The following is a 14,463-nucleotide window of genomic DNA, read 5'->3' as shown; positions in this document are numbered from 1 at the left end:
CATGTCCTGGCTATTGTAAATAGAGCTGCAATAAACATTGGGGTGCATGTGTCTTTTTGAATTATGGTTTTCTCTGGGTATATGCCCAGTAGTGGGATTGCTGGATCATATGGTAATTCTATTTTTTCGTCTTTCAAGGAACCTCCATACTGTTCTCCATAGTGGCTGTATCAATTTACATTCCCACCAGGAGTGCAAGAGGGTTCCCTTTTCTCCACACCCTCTCCAGCATTTGTTGTTTGTAGATTTTCTGATGATGCCCATTCTAACTGGTGTGAGGCGATACCTCATTGTAGTTTTGATTTGCATTTCTCTAATAATTAGTGATGTTGAGCAGGTTTTCATGTGCTTCTTGGCCATCTGTATGTCTTCTTTGGAGAAATGTCTATTTAGGTCTTCTGCCCACTTTTGGATTGGGTTGTTTGTTTTTTTTACTATTGAGCTGCATGAGCTGTTTATATATTTTGGAGATTAATCCTTTGTCCGTTGATTCGTTTGCAGTATCTTCTCCCATTCTGAGGGTTGTCGTTTTGTCTCATTTGTAGTTTCCTATGCTTTGCAAAAGATTTTAAGTTTCATTAGGTCCCATTTGTTTATTATTGTTTTTATTTCCATTACTCCAGGAGGTGGATCAAAAAAGATCTTGCTATGATTTATGTCAAAGAGTGTTCTTCCTATGTTTTCCTCTCTGAGTTTTATAGTGTCCAGTCTTACATTTAGGTCTCTAATCCATTTTGAGTTTATTTTTGTGTATGATGTTAGGGAGTGTTCTAATTTCATTCTTTTACATGTAGCTGTCCAGTTTTCCCAGCACCACTTATTGAAGAGACTGTCTTTCTCCATTGTATACCCTTGCCTCCTTTGTCATAGATTAGTTGACCATAGATGTGTGGGTTTACCTCTGGGCTTTCTATCCTGTTCCATTGATCTATATTTCTGTTTTTGTGCCAGCACCATATTGTTTTGATTACTGTAGCTTTGTAGCATAGTCTGAAGTCAGGGAGTCTCATTCCTCCAGCTCTGTTTTTTTCCTTCAAGACTGCTTTGGCTATTCGGGGTCTTTTGTGTTACCATACAAATTAAAAAATTTTTTGTTCTAGTTCTGTAAAAAATGCCACTGGTAATTTGATAGGGATTGCATTGAATCTGTAGATTGCTTTGGGTAGTATAGTCATTTTCACAATATTGATTCTTCCAATCCAAGAACATGGTATATCTCTCCATCTGTTGGTATCATCTTTAATTTCTTTCATCAGTGTCTTATAGGTTTCTGCCTGCAGGTCTTTTTTCTCCCTATGTAGGTTTATTCCTAGGTATTTTATTCTTTTTGTTGCAATGGTAAATGGGAGTGTTTCCTTAATTTCTCTTTCATATTTTTCATCATTAGTGTATAGGAATGCAAGAGATTTCTGTGCATTAATTTTGTATCCTGCAACTTTACCAGATTCATTGATTAGCTCTAGTAGTTTTTTGGTGGCATGTTTAGGATTCTCAGTATCATGCCATCTGCAAACAGCAACAGTTTTACTTCTTCCTTTCCAATTTGTATTCCTTTTCTTTCTTTTTCTTCTCTGATTGCCGTGGCCTGGACTTCCAAAGCTATGTTGAATAATAGTGGTGAGAGTGGTCATCCTTGTCTTGTTCCTGATCCTAGTGGAAATGCTTTCAGTTTTTCACCATTGAGAATGATGTTTGCTGTGAGTTTGTCATATATGGCCTTTATTATGTTGTGGTAGGTTCCCTCTATGCCCACTTTCTGGAGAGTTTTTATCTTAAATGGGTGTTGAATTTTGTCATAAGCTTTTTCTGCATCTATTGAGATGATCATAAGGTTTTTATTATTCAGTTTGTTAATATGGTGTATCACATTGATTGATTTGCATATATATTGAAGAATCCTTGCATCCCTGAGATAAATCCCGCTTGATCATGGTGTATGATCCTTTTAATGTGTTGTTGGATTCTGTTTGCTAGTATTTTGTTGAGGAGTTTGGCATCTGTATTCATCAGTGATATTGGTCTGTAATTATCTTTTTTTGTAGTATCTTTGTCTGGTTTTGGTATCAGGGTGATGGTGGCCTCATAGAATGAGTTTGGGAGTGTTCCTTCCTCTGCAATTTTTTGGTAGAGTTTGAGAAGGATGAGTGTTAGCTCTTCTCTAAATGTTTGATAGAATTTACCTGTGAAGCCATCTGGTCCTGGACTTTTGTTTGTTGGAAGACTTTTTTTTGCGGTACGTGGGCCTCTCACTGTTATGGCCTCTCCTGTTGCGGAGCACAGGCTCCAGACGTGCAGGCTCAGTGGCCATGGCTCACGGGCCCAGCCGCTCTGCGGCATGTGGGATCTTCCCGGGCCAGGGCACGAACCTGCGTCCCCTGCATCGGCAGGCGGACTCTCAACCACTGCGCCACCAGGGAAGCCGTGTTGGAAGACTTTTGATCACAGTTTCAATTTCATTACTTGTGATTGGTCTGTTAATATTTTCTATTTCTTCCTGGTTCAGTCTTGGAAGGTTATACCTTTCTAAGAGTTTGTCCATTTCTTCCAGGTTGTCCATTTTATTGGCATTGAGTTGCTTGTAGTAGTCTGTTAGGATGCTTTGTATTCCTGTGGTGTCTGTTGTAACTTCTCCTTTTTCATTTCTAATTTTATTGATTTGAGTCCCCTCCCTCTTTTTCTTGATGAGTCTGGCTAATGGTCTATAAATTTTGTTTATCTTCTCAAAGAACCAGCTTTTGGTTTTATTGATCTTTGCTATTGTTTCTTTTTGTTTCTTTTTGATTTTTTTCTGCTCTGATCTTTATGATTTCTTTCTTTCTACTAACTTTGGGTTTTGTTTGTTCTTCTTTGTCTAGTTCCTTTAGGTGTAAGGTTAGATTGTTTATTTGAGATTTTTCTTGTTTCTTGAGGTAGGATTGTATTGCTCTAAACTTCCCTCTTAGAACTGCTTTTGCTGTATCCCATAGGTTTTGGATCGTTGTGTTTTTGTTGTCATTTGTCTCTAGGTATTTTTTGATTTCCTCTTTGATTTCTTCAATGATCTCTTGGTTATTTAGTAACATACTGTTTAGCCTCCATGTGTTTGTGGGTTTTTTCCCCTGTAATTGATTTCTAATCTCATAGCATTGTGGTCAGAAAAGATGCTTGGTATGATTTCAGTTTTCTTAAATTTACTGAGGCTTGATTTGTGACCCAAGATGTGATCTATCCTGGAGAATGTTCCATGCACACTTGAGAAGAAAGTGTAATCTGCTCTTTTTGGGTGGAATGTCCTATAAATATCAATTAAATCTATTTGTTCTATTGTGTCATTTAAAGCTTGTGTTTCCTTATTAATTTTCTGTTTGGATGATCTGTCCATTGGTGTAAGTGAGGTGTTAAAGTCCCCCACTATTATTGTGTTACTGTCAGTTTCCTCTTTTATAGCTGTTAGCAGTTGCCTTATGTATTGAGTTGCTCCTATGTTGGGTGCATAAATATTTATAATTGTTATATCTTCTTCTTGGATTTATCCCTTGATCATTATGTAGTGTCCTTCCTTGTCTCTTGGAACATTATTTTAAAGTCTGTTTTATCTGATATGAGTATTGCTACTCCAGATTTCTTTTGATTTCCATTTGCATGGAATATCTTCTTCCATCCCCTCACTTTCAATCTGTATGTGTCCCTAGGTCTGAAGTGGGTCTCTTGTAGACAGCATATATATGGGTCTTGTGTTTGTATCCATTCTGAGAGCCTGTGTCTTTTGGTTGGAGCGTTTAATCCATTCATGTTTACGGTAATTATTGATATATATGTTCCTATTGCCATTTTCTTAATTGTTATGGGTTTGTTTTTGTAGGTCCTTTCTTCTCTTGTGTTTCTTGCCTAGAGAAGTTCCTTTAACATTTGTTGTAGAGCTGGTTTGGTGGTGCTTAACTCTCTTAGCTTTTGCTTGTCGGTAAAGCTTTTGATTTCTCTGTCGAGTCTGAATGAGATCTTTGCTGGGTAGAGTAATCTTGGATGTAGGTTCTTCACTTTCATCACTTTAAATATATCATGCCACTCCCTTCTGGCTTGCAGAGCTTCTGCTGAGAAATCAGCTGTTAACCTTATGGGAGTTCCCTTGTACATTATTTGTCATTTTTCCCTTGTTGCTTTCAATAATTTTTCTTTGTCTTTAATTTTTGTCAGTTTGATTACTATGTTTCTTGTCCTTGGGTTTATCCTGCCTGGGACTCTCTGTGCTTCCTGGACTTGGGTGGCTATTTCCTTTCCCGTGTTAGGGAAGTTTTTGACTGTAATCTCTTCATATATTTTCTTGGTCCGTTTCTCTCTCTCTTCTCCTTCTGGGACCCCTATGGACCCCTATGATGCAAATTTTGTTGCATTTAATGTTGTCCCAGAGGTCTCTTAGGCTGTCTTCATTTCTTTTCATTCTTTTTTCTTTATTCTGTTCCCCGGCAGTGAATTCCACCATTCTGTCTTCCAGGTCACTTATCCGTTCATCTGCCTCAGTTATTCTGCTATTGATTCCTTCTAGCGTATTTTTCATTTCAGTTATTGTATTGTTCATCTTCGTTTGTTCTTTAATTCTTCTAGGTCTTTGTTAAACATTTCTTGCCTCTTCTCCATCTTTGCCTCCATTCTTTTTCTGAGGTCTTGGATCATCTTCACTATCATTATTCTGAATTCTTTTTCTGGAACGTTGCCTACCTCCAGTTCATTTAGTTGTTTTTCTGGGGTTTTATCTTGTTCCTTCATCTGGTACATAGCCCTCTGCCTTTTCATCTTGTCTATCTTCCTATGAATGTGGTTTTAGTTCCACAGGCTGCAGGATTGTAGTTCTTCTTGCTTCTGCTGTCTGCCCTCTGGTGGATGAGGCTATCTAAGGGGCTTGTGCAAGTTTCCTGATGGGAGGGATTGGTGGTGGGTAGAGCTGGCTGTTGCTCTGGTGGGCGCAGCTCAGTAAAACTTTAATCTGCTTGTCTGCTGATGGGTGGGGCTGGGTTCCCTCCCTATTGGTTGTTTGGCCTGAGGCGACCCAACACTGCTTCTACCTGGCTCTTTGGTGGGGCTAATGGTGGACTCTGGGAGGGCTCACGCCAAGGAGTACTTCCCAGAATTTCTGCTGCCAGTGTCCTTGTTTCCGTGGTGAGACAGCCACCCCCCGCCTCTGCAGGAAACCCCCCAACACTAGCAGGTAGGTCTGGTTCAGCCTCCTATGGGATCACTGCTCCTTCCCTGGGTCCCGATGCGCACACTACTTTGTGTGTGCCCTCCAAGTGTGGAGTCTTTGTTTCCCCCAGTCCTGTCGAAGTCCTGCAATCAAATCCCACTAGCCTTCAAAGTCTGATTTTCTAGGAATTCCTCCTTCCGTTGCCGGACCCCCAGGTTGGGAAGCCTGACGTGGGGCTCAGAACCTTCACTCCAGTGGGTGGACTCCTGTGGTATAATTGTTCTTCAGTGTCTGTCACCCACCCAGCAGTTATGGGATTTGATTTTATTGTGATTGTGCCCCCGCTACCGTCTCATTGTGGCTTCTCCTTTGTCTTTGGATGTGGGGTATCTTTTTTGGTGAGTTCCAGTGTCTTCCTGTCGATGATTGTTCAGCAGTTAGTTGTGATTCCGGTGCTCTCGCAAGAGGGAGTGAGCGCACATCCTTCTACTCCACCATCTTGAGCCCTTCGTTGTTTTTTATTTTTTAATTGTGTTTGGTAACCTGCAATCCATCTGAAATTCAGTTGTTTTTGCTATTATTTCCCAAGTGTTTGTCTAGTCCCTGAAAATTAAAATGGTCTGTTTCTTACACTCAGGGTGATATTCCTTCATACTGTATCCCAGCTCAGCTGTCTGTCCAGAGTTCTGTCCTGGGCTCTGCTCAGCCTGTTGGTTAGAATTAGTTGGGATGGGCTGCAACTCAGTGCAAAGGAAAACCACATCTGTGTCCTGGGAGAGACCAGCCCAAACCGTGCATTTGGTCCTGAGGGTTGGCAAATCCTCTTGGGGCTCAAGTCAGAATAAATAGGGTGAGTAGGTTTGGAGGTGGCAGCTCCGAGCATGGTCACCTGCCGCCGTGGGCATAGATGCCAAGCCCTGAGGTGGCCCTGAGTGGCAGACCAGACCCACGCTCCTCCCCTCAGTGTGTTTCCTTCTCTGCTGAGGCAACGCTTTCTGGGACCAGATGGGCTGTGAGGTTACATTAAAGCACCTGGTGGAGGTGCTACCCACCACGAGTCAGAAAGTGTAGGTGTGGCGATTCCACTGACTAGTCTTAACACTTTCTAATCTTTCTGATTTTGTTCTCTGGAAAATGGGAAAAAATATAACCATTTTAAAGGGTTATTGTAAGAATTAAGTGGTATAATGTATTATTGATAAACACAAATCTACATGTTAATATCTATGAAAATACTATTTGCAAATCATGGTGATAAACTCTATAGGAATTACAGAAGAGATTAAGACAGTTGAAATAAGACAAATACAATACAGTTTATCACAGTTTGATGGGTGGATTCTTAAAAATTTTGAAACAATTGTGACTTTTGATATATTATTTCATGTGTTTCTTGAAATGTTTATGCTTTCAAAACACAGCGGAAGGAGGCACAGTAACTTCCTTTCATCCACTGGGGACACGTACACCCATCATTTCCACGTGCCAGCAGTGCTAGGCACTGGGTACTTTACAGTTATAAAACTTGCAAAGCAAATCATGGTAGCTTTGAAACATTTAGCTATTTTTTGTATGAAGCTCTCTGCTGTACCTTGGAAGATGTAAAATAAGTAAGTAAAACCAATTTGTAAATTAGAGAAGAACGTGCTTTAAAATATTCAACACATTTTATTTTTGTTTTTGTTTTCTCCAAACATCGCAGTCTTCTCAAGTCTTTCAAAGTCTCTGATTTATTACTACAGAGAATGTTTGTCCTGGGGAGATCGGGGAGCGCACAAGGCCTGACCGGGTCTGTGTCTGGCCTTACAGGTGCTAAAATAAGGCCTCCTATCCACCTCCTATTGGAAGTGCTTCCTGCCTTCTTTGGGGTTATTCCCAACAGAGTTTCTTAGGTAGCATGTTTTTGTTTGTCTCCTTTGTCTTGTTAAATCGCGAGCCCTGCACCTGCAGGCTGGGAGGTGATTACAGCCCCACCCATCGACCCAGGAGGTGTATGCTGGGGGGTCACCCTCCATGAAGTGGCCTGGGGAGTCTAGATCTGTACATTCCTCGTCGTGCGGGTGCGTGCTGCGTGGGAGCCCCAGCCTGAGGCCCCTTGGCCGGTCCCCTCTGGCGGTGAACTTCCCACCGCTGAGGTCCTGCGCTCCCGCTGTCTCAGATTGTGTGCTGTTTCTTTTCACAGTTGGAATGAAATCAGATAGTCCATTATTTAGGGCTCTCTGGTTGGAAATAACAGAATAGCCTAGATGAAGGGAAACCCCACCGAATTCAAGACAGAAGGAGTAGAACCAAATGCTGGGACCCAGTGGCCCAGACCCAGTCCTGCTGTTCTCTACACAGCGCGTCCTCCGCTCCACACCCCATGGCAGCATCCCCCTTGCCCTCGGCTTCCGCGTTCTTTGCTTCTGTGCTAATGGGATTCTGGCCCCCGAAAGAGAGAATCACTGCAATTTTAGCAGGTAATCCACCAGGTGTCTGCAGCAGATTATACCTTTAGGATTGGCATGACCCTTCACTCGCTGGGTGTTTGAGGGACAAATCTGAAATTCCCCACGAAGAAAGAAAGGGCTGGGCATGGATTGGATATGAGGGCAAAAAAAGGAAGGAATTAATATTCACTCAAGCTTTGTGCCTGGAAACTTGGAAACTAGGAAAACGGTTGTGCGGTTAAGAGAAATGTGGGGACAGGAAAGGTCTGCAAGGGAAGGAGAGGGTGGAAACTGAGGTGTTGGCTGACCTTCCGTTGTCCTTGCAGAGCTACTGACCAGGCTCTCTGGGCCAGACCCCAGGCCTGGACTTGGCTTTAGCCCCGTCGTCCCCACCCAGCCCCTCTCAACTCTGACCCCCGGCGCTGCGGCCAGATTGACGTGTGTGTTTCCGGACGGGCAGCCCTGATTGTCTCAGTTCTTAGCTCCCCAGGGTCCCCTGAGCATAAGGATGAGCCCTGCTCTGCGGTCTGTTGAGCAGCGACCATCCCAGGATCTCCCCTCGGGAGCATCAGCTCCCCCACTTCTTAGCCCCACCCCATCTCTGCTGGTAACTGTCCAGAGTCTTCTTCTGTGTTACTACCACTTCCCCCATGAGGCCTGTCCAGGCCGAGTCCACACAGCCAGCATGGTGACCACGTGGCTGGGTTCTCTGAATCTAAACAACCAGCTTGGTGGCCGGATGGCGAGGCGCTTTGCTCACGACTTTGTAGCTGAGGCTTCAGGTGTGTCTGGTGCCCGTGAGGTGGTGTGGAATCAGGGGTGACCCAGGGCTACTGCCGCATGTGTATAACCTGGTAGCCGTTACGGAGTTACTGACTGTGAAGTGGGACAGGTCTGAGACTGTTTTCATTTCTGTCTGTGTGTCACTGATTGATGCTTTATAAGACGCAGCCAGTGAACCAGTGGTTGTATAAGCCGAGATAACCGACCTTGGCGACCTAGAATGTTGTGAACTAGTTGAACGAGTCCCAGATGCACGACGGGTATGGATTTGTTTTGTAGTTCACCACTGACTTTGTTCATCAGTGTAGAACATAACTTTGCATCTTGTTTTTTTTTTTTCTTTTGCGGTACGCGGGCCTCTCACTGTTGTGGCCTCTCCCGTTGCGGAGCACAGGCTCCGGACGCGCAGGCTCAGCGGCCATGGCCCACGGGCCCAGCAGCTCCGCGGCACGTGGGATCTTCCCCGACCGGGGCCCGAACCCGTGTCCCCTGCATCGGCAGGCGGACTCTCAACCACTGCGCCACCAGGGAAGCCCATAACTTTGCATCTTAATCGTTGCTGACAGTCTTCGATTTTGGTCGTGGCTCTCTGAAAGCACTTCTTGGTGCCGGTGCTGGAGCATCGTCTGGTCCTCGCGAGGCCTCTGTGAGGGTGGCTGGCGTTCCCTCCGTTCCCATTGGGGGAGCAGGCGCTCCGCGTGGAAGCAAGGTCTGCTCAGTGGGAGCCGTGGCGCTGGAACCGAGGTCTGCTTAACTTGAAAGCCTGTGGGAGCAGTGAGCAGTCATGACAGGGAACTTCCGGGATGTCAGTGATTTTCTTTTTCTTGGGGGTGGGGAGGGAAGACGAGTCACCAGGTATGACGTGTGTGTGATCATACCGGTAATTACGAGTAAACAACAGACTGTCCTCTGCATGAAATACCATACCCATAGTCCGCTTATATGTACTTTGTGTTTCAGGTTGAAGATGGAAGAACCACAAGAGATTTTCTCCATAAATGATGGCCACGCAGGTGATATAGTCGTGGAAAAATACCTGGTGGATTCCAAGAAGTCCGCATCCCACGTTCAGTTCGCCTGCAGTGGGCAGTCCTGTGCTTTCCCCTTAGATAGAAACGAACTTTGTGTGTGGGACACCAAGGAACCTCCTCACCAGGTATTTAAAAAGTTATACGTGTTTTTTGTTAAGTCACAGAAATTTGCCGTCAAGCTCTGTTCCTCTGATGCTGTTTGGGTGAGTTTGCCCTTTGTGGATTCAGTTACCGGCTACGGGAGAAAAATGCTAACAAAACAAAGCATATTAAGTTTTGACTTAGGAAATAAACTGGAATCACTTTATTTAAAAATAACATCTCTTGAAGTTAGAATTGGGTCTTTTAAAAATATATTCTAAGCCTCTGTTTAACCTTTTGAACATATGAAATGAAGTTATAATGACTGTTTAAATGTCCTTATCTAGTAGTTTTGACACCTGGATCAGTTCTGGTTTGGTTTCAAGGTCTAAACGACTTGTGGGTGTTTTCCATCATTTCTTATTTCTCTTGTTTTTTGACCGAATGGTCTTGTCTCCTTGAGGACCTTTCTGCTCAGATGGGCACAGTGTCCCTTCTGTCTGCTTGCCACGGGCCAAAGCAGGTCACTGGCCAGGCGTGGAGCCGCGGCGGATGCAGGGAAGAGGGAGGACGGGATGCACAACTCACCTGGAGTCTGTGCGCGTGGCCTTCTGCAAGACATGCCGTCATCCTCGTGATGCAGTGTCTTCCCCACAGACAGTGCCCGTGTTCCACGTGTTTCCAGAAGAACTTTTCAATGTTTTTAATGCTCTCAAAGAGCCAAAATCAAACCAAAGCTCACGTCATTCTGCACGTAATCCTGGAATAGAGGGTTACGCTCTCAGCATCTCCCATGAGGTCATCTCGGACATTACACTAATGACCCAACTCCCTCCAGGGCGACTTCCACGAGGGACCGTTCTCGGCACCCTCCTGGGAAACGTGCTGTGTTTAAGGCCTAGTCCCACCGATCATGTTACTGCGGTGTGTGCTGGAAACAAAGTATTCACACTGGACGTTGAGCTAAGACCCGACACCGCGTGAAGTTCCCCGGCACGACGCCCACGCTCCCGGTGCTGGGCCTCACCTGCCTCTTCTCAGCAGGGTTTGTAACTGGGCCTGTTTTTGTAAAGATGTGAGGGGCAACGAATGAAAACATTTCTTTATCTTGCGATTGGAAAGCACTGGACCCAGATACTGCTGTTCTATGTAAATTAGGAAACCTTTCCAGGAAGTCTGGGCACCAGGGCTCACTGAGCACACGTGTGGTAAACTGTGTTTCTCTGATCGGCTCCTACTCGAGCGGTCTCTTCAAGGCCTGGAAAGTGCTTTTATCTCTTCTAGCAAAATTTGCTGTTCATCCAGAATTGGCCTCTTCTGCCTTAATTCTCAGTTGGGCTGCGTTTAAGTAGGCGTGCCACCTCTTGCGGCTTCTGTGCTTTGGTTGCTCTACGCGCTGGCCGGACGCCAGGCCTGGAGAGCAGGCAGCTTCTTCCTCAGAACTCACCTTCTGCCCGAGACGCAGCTTGGAGACAGATCTTCCAGGGCCTGGTGTCGTGTCTTGTCTTCCGTTTGCCAGGTGAATGCAGTCAGCAAAGCTAGTTGCCTGCAAGGCATTTTCTTGCCATTTCCACTGTCAAAACCTAGCGTAGGAGGGACGTTAGCGCACCAAACCTTCACTGATGGTTAAGCCATGGCGCCTCAGGTGTGCCAGGCAGTTTGCGGTGCAGAGTGGATGTTTCTGTCTTCAAACAATTTTGGGCCAGATTGTGAAGTTGAGGGTCGCACATAACAAAAGGTCAGATGGTGGAGGTGACCTAGGATCAGGGCAGGGCTGTGAGCTTGTTCAGCGACACGTTGGCATTTGAGCTGTAAATGTTTAAAACGTTTTGTGCAGACACCTTTTGATGGTCACCCCCCATACCTAACAAACACCGTATTCATGTCAGGGGAAGGTAAACCAGGATGAGCAGGAGGACACTTAGCACGTACAGTGTTTGAAGGAAGACAGATGCTCCCGAAAGAGAAAGTGATAAGCCTGGCATGGAGTGCGGACGCCTCTGCAGGGCCAGCCTGGCGGCGGGTGCGGCGGGGCAGTGTGTGCGGGGTGTGGGCCGTGGGGAGGTGGGGCGCCCCAGATGCTGCTTCAGGGCGTGACGGGGGTGTCGGCCTTGGTCAGTCTCATTTCTTCAGTCGCTGCTCCCGGGGCCAGGACCGCGGCGCTTCCCTCTCGGCTCAGCCCCTGAACTTTAGCTTCCAGCGTTATGCACAGGAAGTTCCAAATTCGGACCAGGGGATTATGTAAAGTAGAATTAATTCTAATAGAAACTATTTTCTGTGAGGTTCATAGAACTTCTTAATAAAAATAATAATTACCAGAACACTCTGTGCCTGGTCTTCCCTCACCAATTCCCCCAGGGCCGGTCTACCCTAGCCGAGCTGCAGGGTCCCCAGGGCCCAGTGACCGCGGCCGCGTTTTGCACTCGGCAGGCACGTGTCATCATCGCGGTGTCCGAGGACAGAAGCTTCGAGGTACGGGACGGGCGTTAGACTGTGGTGGTGTGTGAACGATTTGTGTTGTGCTTTTGGTTCGTGGTCACTGCCACACGCGTAACGTCCGAGGGGTGACTGTCCTGGACTCAGCCCGATGTCTTGGCTGCTTGCTGGGCGGCTCTGGGGGCCGGGGCTCGTGGCACGTTCTGGTGGCCTGGCATTCCAGGTGGGCTGAGTCAGTGACGGGACCCTCCTTCTCCCGGAATCCAGGGCCCTGGAGAGCTAGCACCTTAATTTACCTCCACAGTATATCCTAGGGGCCCAGCAGCAGGGCCACTTTCCAATATCAGAAGATTCATTCAGAGCTAAATTAGGCTTAAGAAGGAAATAACGCAAAATGCAAGCTCAGTTCCCATCCACCTCCGAGTCAGTGCACTGTGAGTATTTTCTAACTGACAAAGTGAGGATGTCCTATGTTGTGGCTGAAGGAAAGCTGGGGGTGATTAACAGGCATCTGCAGAGAGAGCGAGAGAGGAGAGAGATTGTAAAAATGCTTCTGTTGTCACCTTGAAATTTCGCACTTGCAAGAGCTCTGGAGCAGACTGCTGGGGCCAGAACCCCAGCTCGCCACTTACCAACTGCTGCTGACAGATTAACCGAGCTCGCCTGACCTCTCTTATCTGGAAAATGGAAATGATGGCCTCCGTCTCCTCAAGGGGTGTGAGAATTAGAGCGGATGTTTGGAAAACAGGAGGGTGCGCCTGTCGCTTAGTAACTGGTCCTTTGTCGTCAGGATACAGGTGACAGTGACCTTGTCCCCTCTTCTCGGCAGTGTTGATGAAGTGCTGGAAACGTCTCCAACCTTCTCTTGTCTGGGTCTTCCAAAACTATAGGTTGTTATTTCTGGAAATGTTTATTTCCTGTGTGTATGATGCTGATATCTTTAATTGTATTTCTGTAGTTTTATTATTTATATGCTTATTATTTTGTCCTTTAGATAACCATTCACATAAATTAATTTGTAATTTGGTAGAAGTATTAGTTCAAACTATAGCAATAATGGCAAAATTTTGACCTCTTCTAAAGAAACGTGTGTCTGTCCAAAGGTTTGGGACCATCGCATGGGATCATTAACATACAGCTCATCAGTGTTAACAGGTAACTTAAAACTTTTACCTGTTTTCTGTCCGTGGGCTATGTGTAACCTAATACATACATGTTAACCTGTAAGCCGGAGCTGTGACAGTCAAGGGGGTTTGAATCCATTTATCAGTCTCAGGGATAGAGCATACTTCTTGGAATTATGTTGGAATTATTTTCCTGAAATTAACTATGGGGACTTTATTTGACTGTTAAGAAAACAATTATAAGCTTGATTTTGATGTCATCTATAAAGTTTATTCAGGACGTGCAGTGTTTTCAACATTCATGCATCCTAACTCTCCTGAATCCTTGACACTCTGGATTCACGGTAAGTTTTAAATGAAATGACATCCTAGGCAACGATTTAAAAAAGAGACATTCATTTAATTGCTGTTTTCACCACTAATTCCGTAGTCTTATTGTTTCTTACTTAAGAATCGTTGTTGCTGCGTGTTTAATGTTGTTTGGTGCTATTCTCACTCTGGGAGTTGGTGACTCTTGGAGGGGCTGGGATGACCCCCCAGGCTTCCCCCGGGCCGTTCCGACCGCTGTCTTCGCACACTCATGCACTTTCCGAAATTTGTGTTCACTTACAGTTTCTACTTCCTGGTGAAGAACTTACTTTGGAATAGTTCACATGTGACTAAAAGAAATACCATCAGTAAAAGTGCTGGCTCCCAGTTTAAACTCTGTCAGGCACCTTTAAAGCTAAGAACGCACGTGCCCCCTCCAATAGCCTCTCCCCTCCTGAGCCTCCTTGTGGACCAGCGAAGGCTGCAGCCGGTCACCGGCTGTGTGGATGGCCAGGTGAGAACCACAGGCTAACTCCAGTCTTCAGACGTTGTTATGACTAAGTGAACACGTGCACGAAGGTCTCTGTTTCACTGTTGCTTTGTATCCTTTGCTGAGGCCGTACCTCCAGCGCCTGGTGGGGTTTTCATACCCGCGGGGCCTCGCCTGCAGAGAGGCTGGGTCCTCTGTAAAATCTCGTACAACCACTAGTGTCAGATTTATATATTTTGAGAAATTTGAAGATATTTGATATTTTTAAAAACTTAGTTTTGTTGACTTAAAAAATTATGCACAACGTGAGAGCTGTGAGTTAAGTTTTATTTGGGGCAAAATGAGGACTGCGGCCCGGGACGTGGCATTTCAGGTAACTCTGAGAACTGCTCCGACCAGGCGAGGGGCTGGGAGGCTGAGGGCCAGGGTATGTAGGAGTTTGGCAGCAAAGGGCAGCTAGTCGGAACATCAAAGGATTATCGTTAAATAAAGAAATCCAGGCATCTCAAGGAATTCAGCGCTTTTCTATGTATGGGAAGACGCAAGAGTCTGGCCTCAGTGAAGTCATTCCTTTGACGTGCACCTCAGCTACCTGGGGCCAGTATTTTCGGGCTGAGTTGCC

At 45.5% G+C, this 14,463-nt stretch overlaps 1 protein-coding gene across 1 annotated transcript in view; it reads left to right on the top strand.

The window, feature by feature from the left end:
• The window catches only part of WDR27 (WD repeat domain 27), a 31,087-nt gene that overhangs the window by 7,740 nt on the left and 8,884 nt on the right, over nt 1–14,463 (top strand). Inside the window, 4 exon segments of the mRNA XM_073789321.1 lie at nt 9,331–9,608; nt 9,946–10,443; nt 13,020–13,073; nt 13,795–13,865. Of these exon segments, the coding sequence (XP_073645422.1) occupies nt 9,338–9,608; nt 9,946–10,443; nt 13,020–13,073; nt 13,795–13,865 (894 nt within the window). The 5' untranslated portion in view covers nt 9,331–9,337.

Source organism: Tursiops truncatus, chromosome 12 (genome assembly GCF_011762595.2).
Source record: "Tursiops truncatus isolate mTurTru1 chromosome 12, mTurTru1.mat.Y, whole genome shotgun sequence".
Lineage (NCBI taxonomy): Eukaryota > Metazoa > Chordata > Mammalia > Artiodactyla > Delphinidae > Tursiops > Tursiops truncatus.
Note: the sequence above shows the minus strand (reverse complement) of the source record. Positions and strands in the feature narration are given on the sequence as shown.